Source organism: Spermophilus citellus (genome assembly GCF_964194105.1).
Source record: "Spermophilus citellus genome assembly, chromosome: 12".
Taxonomy (NCBI): domain Eukaryota; kingdom Metazoa; phylum Chordata; class Mammalia; order Rodentia; family Sciuridae; genus Spermophilus; species Spermophilus citellus.
In genome coordinates this window covers 92098015-92109356 of record NC_138198.1, presented here as the reverse complement: position 1 = coordinate 92109356, position 11342 = coordinate 92098015, and the positions used below count along the sequence as shown (strand labels likewise).

Here is an 11342-nt window from a genome sequence, read left to right as displayed (position 1 = left end):
GAATGTTAACAATAATAAACAAAGCTGTCCTTGGCTCTCATTTGATTTTTATAATTGCTTTTTAGCCAGGAAGTAGAAAGATTCAAAACTAGACTCATAAGACCAGAATTTTTTCTCTTTTTATTATTATGAGAAACATGATTTATGTAGATAAACGTATACATATATAATGTGTCATATAATTAATAATATACTATATTGAATATACTCTAATCTCAAAACACTTAGTGTAGAGAAGAAAATACACATTTTCAGGACAGAGCAGTGTTTGTTGGAGGCATCTAGGAACATTTTATGTTTGGGGTCATATTGCCTCCTCCAGTATGAATTTATTTTGTTCCCTGTGCTCCACAAGGTCCATATTATTGGATACCTAAATAAGTCATCTCTTAGGAATTTGGGGAGTGGAAACAAAGATATGAATGAAGAAATGGAAGAAATAGAGCAAGGCAGATGAAAGGGAACTTTATTCCATATAGAAGAGGCTCTTATATACTAAACGTGAGCAAGGAGTCATGTTCCCAATTTCTATAAATAGCCACAGGAAGACAGAGTAGTCAGTGTACCGCTGCTGAATCAAGCAGAGAAAGACAGACTGGATTTGAATTCTGGTTCTGTCATTTATTTTACTACCTACTTGAAGGATATACAAGCTAATAGTGCGAGTTTAGGTTTCCTCAATTGCTCATGGTAATAATGGTTATTATTTCATAGGGGTTTTGTTGTATTAAATGATATATTATTAAAAGCACTTTAACATTTGAACCTTTCCAAGAATGTTAGCCTTGCTGCCTTTATAGCTAACCGTGCTAGTGATTTAATTTTCTCTATCTGTTGAAGCATCAGCTAATGTGGGTGACATAAGACTGCTAAGCATTTGCAGCTATGCTTATTCTGTATTCATGGTTGCTGCTTAACTTCGGCAATTATTTCTTAAGCTTGTTTGTTGTTGTCAGTATTGTTCTAACCACTTTTGGATGCTTTTTTTTTTTTTTTTACTAGTAGTTTTCCTTGGTAACTACTGAGTTTACCATCAATGTTATTTTGCCTCTGAGGCAGGATGTACTTAGTTGCAAGACAGAAACGGCACTTACACACACACACACACACACACACACACACACACACACAGAGTTTTGGAAGGAACTACAAAATTTTCCCGAGATGATCTTTCAGCTGTAAGATTGGGTCTTTTAAAATTTATCATAAACATTTACATGTGAACATTAAATATTGCAACATGAATTGACTTGTGGCACATGAAATTCTTTCTTCACAGGGAGAACTTTTTAGTTGTAAGATATAAAAGGGAGAATGCACAAAATATATTTGAGCATTTCATGGAGAAGAAAAAACTCTGTGAAGAGAGAATCTTTGATGAAGACAAGAAATTTACAGTGCTCTTTGAAACAAGGCAAAAGACTCTGGAAGATATTAAAGTAAGTATTATTTTTTTACTGTCTTAAGTGAAAGAAATATAGTGGCAGTCAAATTAGCAGTGAATTTGAGACACATTTTTCATGTTGAAGTAGCAAGGATGTTTAGATTTTAAAAATACATTTGTTAGCATAATAAACATAACATTTCATTTTTCTAGGTAATGCATGAGTAATTAACATATTCATGCAGCACGTTGTACTTTTCAGTACATTCAATGGGTACCCTCATCTTACTATTGCACTCATTTTATTTGCATTAATATAAAAACATAGGTTTTATTCATTCTGGAACCATTTTTATGTTTTTATTGGTGATGTGAGAATGGTTCTGTTTTGTTTCTGAATAAACATACTTTGAATATTTACCAACCACTTTTTTGATAAGTGAGACTATTTCAAACTCCTTCCTTTCAGAAAAAAAATTTCCATAATATTTTAATGGCACTATATATTTACTTTTTTAAAACAGGGAAATAATATGATAAAAATGTATATTTAACATCCAAATTTTTATCCTTCAAATTTTATAAAGCTGTACATACTAAATTTTTGTACAGATTGTAACTAAGTTACATATATGTAGTTAAATAACCCCATCCAATTTTAATGTTTTACAATAGTTTTGTTGCAATTAATTCTAATTTATTAATACCATGGGTTTTAAAAAATATATTTAGAAATATTATTTATTTTTGAGAGACACAATGAGAAAATTTCCACAAAATATAATTAATTCTTCTTTATTAAAACCACTTTCTTCAAAACTTTTTAATATATATGTATAATCATAATATACTTTATCAGCTATATTTGATCCTGATATTCAATTATGATTTCCTTTCACATGTCCAAAGACAATACATTTTTAAAAATTTTGGAATAAATGTATGTTGAATAAACTTGCATATGAGTGAATAAACATACTGTATTTACTGCTATTGCTATGGTCCATCCTATGGTAAAATTATTAACAAAACTATAGTAGTTTTATTAATAGTGGGACTGAGTAGCATTGTTCCATTTTAAATGTGGTCATTACCTAGAAAGATTTTTTTCCCTAAAAATATGAAAATAATTGGTGCCATCTAGTGGCAATAAATGATGCCTCCTCTTGGAGGGATTCCTGGGACTCACATGTGAGGGATGAAGAGATTAGGGAAGCTAAAACTGAAAAGCACCTTCCAGAGCAAGAAGATTTGAGCTATTTACTGACTTCAGCATATTACTCACCTCCTATTTTATCACAGCAGTAAAATTAGTTATTTGAACCCAACCACATTTTCCAATCGTACTGGTGCTGAGAACATAGTTGGACCTCAATGATAATTTATTGACTGGCATTTCAGCACTTTAGTGGAGCAATGATAACAAGGGAAATGGCAAAGCATGGTCAGCAGGCTAGCTACGGGGGGTGAAGGGCATCCTGTATAACCAGTTCCTAGATTATTGACATTTGCATTTCTTTTCCTCAAAAAGCCAGTCCTTGCCTTACTACTCCCAAGTGGTTTTTGTCACTCATTTGTATTTGTTTGTTGTCTGGTAGTCTGCTATAATAATGTATTCTCTAAGGGGGCAGGGAATTTTCTGCCACATTCTTCTCTACAACCTGAAAGCTCAGAACTATATATGGCATAGTAGAGACACTCAGTAAATCCACTTGTTAAATGAATCAATGAATGGATGGATGGATGGATGCCTGTTTTGATGATTTTGCCCTCTGCACATATGACAGTAGCTGGAAACGGATATTTTGAAGGTATTTTCCATACTGCACCAACCCCATACTCTGGATACTTTACCATACACTCATGCTGTGTATAGATGCGGAGTCCTTCTTTCTGTGTCTCTTAGTCTCTCTCCTGAATAATAACATGAGAAAAATTTGTCATCCAGTCTTTTCTCTCTATTGAAATAGTTAAATTGTCTATTGATTTCTAGTATTGAAAGATGTTGTGAAAGATCTTAATGCTGTTTATCAAATAGCCTTTACTCTATATGAAGTTGTCTCTTGTCTGTTTTTAGGCTAGATCTTTCTTATGCATTCATATTATGTGACCCAAAGTACAGAGTTCACTTTATGCGACCGAAACATGCAATGTGTAGTGAATAATATGCTTTATCATTAATGGTGCTATTGATGTATGACTGTGATTAGTTGTTGAGTATTAAATAGTGGAAAGACAGTACAATTCCTCATAGCAAACCTGATCTTATTCCTGTTTATAAACAGGATTAGTTAACTTTGGAACTGTGTATGTAATGTAAAGCATTCCTGGAAAGAAAAAAGTCTGACAAAGGCATCATTACAATACTAATCTGGGGTGTCCCCTGTGGGCAAAATGATTGATCACGATTATGGATGATCTGTGGATATTTTTTAATAGAAGACTATAAAAGCCACTATAGATTTATTAAAGGATGTAAGAAAACACACTACTGTATTGGAAATATTAACATCTAATAAAATAGTTTAAGAAAAAATATTCACAAAGTTGAGATAGCATATAATTCTATGTCTGGAGTTAAATTCAATCTCTCCTCAGTGGAAAATTCCTTATCATATTTCCATGGTAGTTTGTTATTGTTGTTGTTTGTTTATGTCATGGCATTTTTACTAAGTGCTTATTTGTAAATGCAATTGCTTAAGGTTAAAATTTCAGTATACCTTATTTGTCCTACTAGTACATCTCTAGCTACTATTGGAAAGGTCCATACAGAGCTAGAGCTTGCAGTATTTCAGTCTGTTAAGGCCCACTGCCTTCTCAATGTCAATACCTCTCTCTGGGTGTTCTCTCTCTAGTTTTGCTCTCCTCTCTATGATTTAGGTTATATAGGAGAGGGATATAATGCAGTGTCCTGGAAGAACAATTTCCAGATTAAGTTCAAAATGAGACAATATTCCAATATTTTCTAAAATTTATTGGTTTTTGTTTTACTTCTTGTTTCTCTCTTTTAGGACGCATTTCTTCCCTTGGCCATAGCAGCCCCACACTTAGCGATCAAATTATTTCTTGACCTTTTTGCACAGAAAATCCTTAGCTTGCAGAGGCAGTGGGTCACTGCCTTACTGGGCAGCCAAGTACTAAAATAGTAAAAATCAGAAACAAATTTAATCTGTGATCATTTTAAAGATGGTTACAACTTTAACTTATTTTCCTATTGTCCACTCATCATTTCTTCATTGTCATACAACTGTTCTGTGAGTACTTCTGTGTTTGAGACATTCAGCATTAGACAAAAATCCTAGCTTCACTTTGAAAAATTCATCAGCAGGAAGATGGAAGTTGTGAAACCAGACTTAAAAATAGTAACAACACTCAAATAACAAACAATGGTGCCCCTTGTCCCCTGCCCGGAAATGTAAGGAGTTATTAAAACACATTACACCTTCTGGGGTCTCAATAGTGGGAAATGAATGTGTAATAAACCTGGAAACTGAAGAACTCACCAGTAAATTTTCCAGGCAAGAATAATCTTCCTACCACCAAAATGATTTTAATGACATACAAAAATTTTTAAAAATTAGGCACATGGTTTACATTATGTATATTTCTCTTTATTTCTGATGTGACTAAGCAACAATTAGTCACACACAATAATATGAATTATTAGCCTAATGACATTGCTTTTTCAAAATGCCTTATTGAAATCTATGACTCTTGGAGGAATGAATGTTTTCAGTGAGGAGTGGTGGCCAGAGTGTTGACTTTGTATCAGAGGGCACTTCACGATTTTGTTCAGACCTAGGACTGCAGTGATTTTAAGTACTTAGAAGTCAGGACAGAGTAACACCAGGAGAGAGAAGAAGATGGGAGCACAGGATTGGGTGATTCCCAAATATGAATTTAATATATTTTGAATGTTTACTTTGAGTGTAATCCATTAAATGAGGAGGAAGTTTCTAGTTTTGCATCTCTCTGAAGCACTATGTCCCCTGTTGGTGCTATGCCCCAGAATTACTTCTGATAAAATATTAAGGCACTATTTACATAAAATTTGATTTTTTTTAGCACTGGCAATCCATTACCACTTACAGTTTTTTAAAAACTACCTAGGGGTATCTATTATAATAGTTGACTGTAGTCCATTTCAGTTTTTCTATATATTAGTATTTTTTTTTATGTAGTTGTGATAATACTCCATGAACACAGTTCAGATATTTATGATCTTTTTTTTTCTTTCAGGTAACCTCCCTTTCCCAGTTTTGCAATGCCTTTCCCCACTTACCAATTAAAATAATTATATATAGATTTTCCAAACACCAAATTGCATTCTTAAAAACACCTTAATTGATCAGGGTTTATTAAAATTTTAAGACATTACTGGCTTCAATTTGTAATAATTTGATTTAGAATATCTGTTCATCTGCAGTTCTTCTATTTTGTAATTTGTCAAAGAGATTGGTTTCATAGACTTGCTTCAGTTTTTAAAATAAAACTGGAACCCCTCTCTCCCCCAATCTATGTTAAATAGCATTGGATATTTCAGTTCCTTAAAGGTTAGAGAAATTCTCCCATGATGCTATTGAGATATGTGAAGGGGATGAGATTTTACCCTACTTACAGGCAAAGGGTAAGCTTGTCGCAGTCTCAAAGATACTGGTAGAGGATAGGGAACTCAGGCTGAGCGAAGGAGGACTTCTACTCACTACACACCAGGTCTTGTGATCTTAGGTTCTCATAGGATCCCCTGGGTTTCAAGTCTAGGGGGTGTGCTGTGAAAATGGTCTGCGTGCATGATACTTGTGTAGATTTCTGTTGTCACAGTTAACAAACTCTGAATGTAGGAATCTCTAATACTACAAGAGGGCTTCTAGCAAACTTGTTCAACCTTTGCCTCAAAAGAAGACATTGTATTTGCCATATCATCATCCTTGAAAAGGTAGTTCCAGGTAAAATCTGTTACAACAACCGTATAAACCTAATGGTGAATTTTGTTCCCCAACTAAATAGGTGAGCTTGCCCCTTTTCTAAATAAAAACTTTATATCAGTATATTCAATTTCTTCTTTTTTTTTTTTGCTTTTATGTGTGATTAATGTTTTCCAATTATCTTGAGTCAATATTGGAAAGTTATATTTTTCTAGAAAAGATCATTTGAATAGGTTTGCAAATTTATTATCACAAATTATTGTAAAATATAATTTATCTCTTCTACTTTGGTGGTGATGCTTTTTGTACATTAGCCTTTCTCATTCCTTTTTAGTTTGATTTTTTTTGTTTCTTGTCATTTTTTAAAAATTTCATTTGATTAGCTTAATAAATTTTTGCATTTTGGTTCTTTCCTATATATTCCAAACTCTGCTTTTGTTATACAGGTTAATTATTTTCTCTAATTAATTACACCTTTGTGATTATTTCTTTTGATTGGTTTTATAATTTTATTTATTTATTTATTTTCTTCTTTTTCTTTTTTTAGCCTGTTGAATTTTCTGCTTTGAATCATTCTTTCTTATTTAATGGCTATAAAACCCCATTTAAATGATAAATTATATTCTGCATATAATTTTTGAACTTTCAATATATGGCACACTCATTTAATGTTTTTACTTCTTTGAGGACACAGTCACAACTTAAGGAGTTTAGTAGTTTTGAGCCTTTTTGAGGGAAAAAAGCAATTAAATGTATAGCTAAAAGAAATAATTATTTAGAAGATTTTTCTTCTCTACCAGGTTGGGAGCAGAGAGTAGTGAGTGTTACTTACATTTATGTTAAATGATTTTTACTTAATTTGCATCTGGTAATCAAATATAATTTCTGCAATTTTTTGTCCATAGGTAACTTTTGAGAAAATGAATTAATGAGATCATTAATTCAACTTATTTAATTATAATTTTCATATCATGAAAGTTGTTATATTTTAGTGCACTTGATTTGTACTAGTCTACTAGTGGTAGATTGAACTTCCTGTTTGAATTTTTTCTGCAAATTTTACTTTATTTCTTTGTAAGTCCTGTTATTCTCTCTATTTTATTTATATATATATATATATATATATATATATATATATATATATACACACACACACACACACACACACACATACACACACTCTTTAAAAACTTGCTTCAGTTTTTAAAATAAAACTGGAACCCCCTCCCCCCACCCATCTATGTTAAATATATATAAAGGCTCACAATTATTAAATGAGCATTTGAATTGTAATATTTTCATAAAATGATTATTTTCTCCTCTGTACTATTTTAAAGTTAATATTATTAACTTCTGCTTTTCTGCATGTGATACTAATTTAATTTTGTATTTTAATAATAACAATTCTGGTTTAATTTTTAAATGTGTCTCTTTGACCCATAAAAAATAATTTAATTAATTTTCATGATTGTTTCATGAACCCTGTTTTTATTATCTTGCTTAATTCTCTCGGTGTGGATATCACTTTCTGTGTTGTCTTTTTTTGTTATATTGACTATTGAGGTTTGATTTTTATAACTGATAATAATAGGAAATAGAAACATTCTAGTTTAAATTATATTGTTTCAAGTGATTAAATGGAATATTAAATTCATTTTTTATTAATTAATTGTTGGAGTGATAAATCAAAAACTTTTACCTTACTCCAGCTCTATGGACAATTGACCAATTTTACTTCTCTTCTCTCTACTGCCTTGTTTCCTTGCTATGGTTAATTGTGCCAAAAATTATTGCATTCCTATCATGAACATGCTGCTGTTGTTTCTGTCTGGCTACTTCCAGAAGTGTTTAGCCTCCTGTATTTAATTTTGTGCCATTTGGCCAAGAATTGTTTATACTATATTCTACATGTGTAATGGGTTTTCTTACTTGTTAACAATTCCTTAACACTATCACAGTGCCTACTTCAGACATCTTTATATTGATATATTTCTTAGTTGATTATTTTACATATTTTAATATTTTTCCCATTAAGCAATTGAGTTGTTCTCTTTTCCCAAGTTGCCTTACCTTACAACAAAAAAATGGAGGTGCATAAATTTCTTCATATCTTAGTTTTAGTCCTTATCTGTAAGTGAGGGTAATTGTAAGACCTGCCTTCTAAGGTTGTTGTGAGAATTAAATGTGTTAACAGTGGCACTTAGAACAGTTTTCTGCAGAAAATGTGTGTATATTATATCATTAGTTTTATTATTTTTATTGTTATTTCTCCTCCAAAAAAAAAACTGTACAGATTTCTCTGATTTGTTTATTTAGTTTGGTGGAAAAGAAATCTGAAGTTGTATTATTTTATGGCCCTTAGAGATGACATTTCATTCCTGAATATTTATTTTAGTTTTCATCCATTTGTAATATTCTAAAATGTTGCCTTTATGTACCTTAAATTAACCATTTTTCATTGTTTTTGCTCAAATCAATATGACATTCAATCTTTGAACTCATAATTTTTAAGTTCAAGGTTGGGAAAATTTGCTTCTGTTTATGTCTTTCATAATTATTTTTATTACATTTATTTTGATTTTTAAAATTTTATAACATTATTCCTGGGTTACATTTTGTTTCCCTTTATCATACTAAGAGAGTTTTCAATTTTGTCCTCCACATTAGTGTCAAGCAACTCTCTAAAGACACTGGGATTTTGAGGTTATTTAAGCAGTTAGCTTCCCCTGACTAATGTATAAATTTCTTTGAGAGGGCTACATGTGAGCAGACTCTTGTGGGGGGGGGGGGGGGAGAGGGAGAGAGAGAGAGAAAAAAAAAAAAGAAAGAGAGAGATTGATTCCACTGGTGAGATACAAATATATGCTCCAAAGCCATGCTCCCAATGCCCTACCTCGTCCAACCACACCCCATCACTTTAATTATCATTCAGTTAGTCCCTATCAGGAGATTTAATTCACTGATTGGTTTAAGATTCTCACAATGCAGTCATTTCTCCCCTGAACCTTTTTGCATTGTCTCACATGTGAGTTTTTGGGGAACAGAACTTCTAAACCATAACATGGAGTTATTTTACACAGATATCTTAGAGAACATTCCTAGAGACAAAACCCTTAAGGTGGTAGCATCCTTATTCTTTCAAGGGAAAGAAGACAGGAAGTTTGAAACAGATGCAGCATAGGGAGAATAGCCAGTAAGGCCAGAAAGACAATGTGGACCATTTTTTAAGAATTTGACATTACATTTACTCTGAATGAAGCAGGGACATATTCCAGAGTTTGAGCACAGAGGACTAATAAGTCCTGACATATTTTAAGAGAATCACTGAGGCTACTAGTTTAGAGAATTAGGTTGGATATAGGAAGACCATTTAGGGAGATAAAAATGTCTTCATGTGGGCTGAGGTTGTAGCTCAGTGGTAGAGTGCTCGCCTAGCATGTGTGAGGCACTGGGTTGGATCCTCAGCACCACATAAAAATAAATAAATAAATAAAGGGCATTATTTAAAAAAAATGTCTTCATGTCCTGCCTAGGAAATTAATAATAACGAAAATAATAATCCTGATAGCCAAATCAATATATTACTAACAATATTTATGATTAGAAAGTTCTTAAAAAGCTAAGGACATTATTGCATTGCTTGCCATATATTTCATATATGAAAAAGAAATACAGAATATTCAAGAAATTATGAAAATTTATTTAACAGAAGAAATATGCATATTCAATTACTAACACTTCTGATAATCTCAAGACCTGAATTAATACAACAATGGGATACTTTAATATTGGGTAAGAGAAAATTATGTTAATACCCAGAGTTAACATAGCTGCATTGGGAATGTAAATTTGTAGATTCCTTCCAGATGGAAATTTTGCAATATGTACTCAAAACCTTGTAAAAGAACATATGCTATGATCTACCATTCAACATTATGAATATGTCTTATGAAAATGATTAGAAAATTACACAAAAGTGGTTATTTAGGAATTTCATTGCAAGTGCTCTTTTATTAGTAACAAATACGCAATGAGAGATAAGTCTGAGAATATAGGATCACAGTATATCATAAAACTCCAGTTAAAAGGGTCATACTTAATTTGTAAGATAGTAGGAGACCTGAAGAATTTTCCATGAAAGAATGTAATATGCTCAGAGGCAGGCTATAGCAAGATCAATTAGATAGCATTGTATAAGATGAATAGAAATCAACAGGAAGCACAGTTTCACATATAAGTTACAAAATAGTGTTGTGGGAATCAAAGAGAAGTGATGAGACACTGAGAGGACAAGAACAAGATTGAAGACTTAACAAAGACTGATGTCAAATAGGATGTGATATGTGAAGAATAGAATAATATATAGGAGGTAGTATATTTCTGTTTTATTGGCAAACAATATATGGCTTTTACACTGAAAAGAACTTTTATGGCAAGATTTTCTGAGAAAATGGCCTGTTTTGGACATCCTAGAGAATACGTAAGTGGAAACACATACTTAGTAATTCACCAGGTGAAGGTAGAGTTTAGGAGAAAGAATGGAGTATGAGCTCTGCATCAGCCACTCTGTTGATATTGAAGCCAAAGGAACACTTTAAAGCCTTGAAGAACAATATCTAGAGAATATCTGGAGACTGAACCTTGGGAAGATAGTTGTTCATTGTTGTCTCTCCACTGTGCTACAATGTATTCACATTGATGAGACCTCAGGCTGGAACTTCCCACTTTCTTTTATCAACTGGCTCTAAGTCAGGCTCTGCCAGTAGTGGGAGCTAGAGGGAGACCAAAAGATCACAGGAGAAGAAGTATCTTGCTTCCTGGATGCTGCCTGTGGGCTTCCTTGCAGCCTGCTGTCTCTTTTTGGCTCCTGTTAGCTTCATCTTATGAAGCAGCAGTGCCTTCCCATAACCACAGTAGAATACAACTTTAACTTTTGCAACACCTGGAGAACTATTTTTTTTTTCCTGCCCTGCTTAGAGACGGCAGAAACAGCCAGCTGGAGCACTCTCAGAAGTCAATTTCCCAGCCTCCCA

At 32.6% G+C, this 11342-nt stretch overlaps 1 protein-coding gene across 1 annotated transcript in view; it reads left to right on the top strand.

The window, feature by feature from the left end:
• The first annotated feature begins 576 nt into the window (after positions 1-576).
• CCDC178 (coiled-coil domain containing 178) overlaps positions 577-11342 on the top strand; it is a 256057-nt gene continuing 245291 nt past the window's right edge. Inside the window, exons 1-2 of the mRNA XM_081263470.1 lie at positions 577-690; positions 1280-1439. Of these exons, the coding sequence (XP_081119596.1) occupies positions 1341-1439 (99 nt within the window). The 5' untranslated portion in view covers positions 577-690; positions 1280-1340. The remainder of the gene's footprint in view (positions 691-1279; positions 1440-11342) is intronic.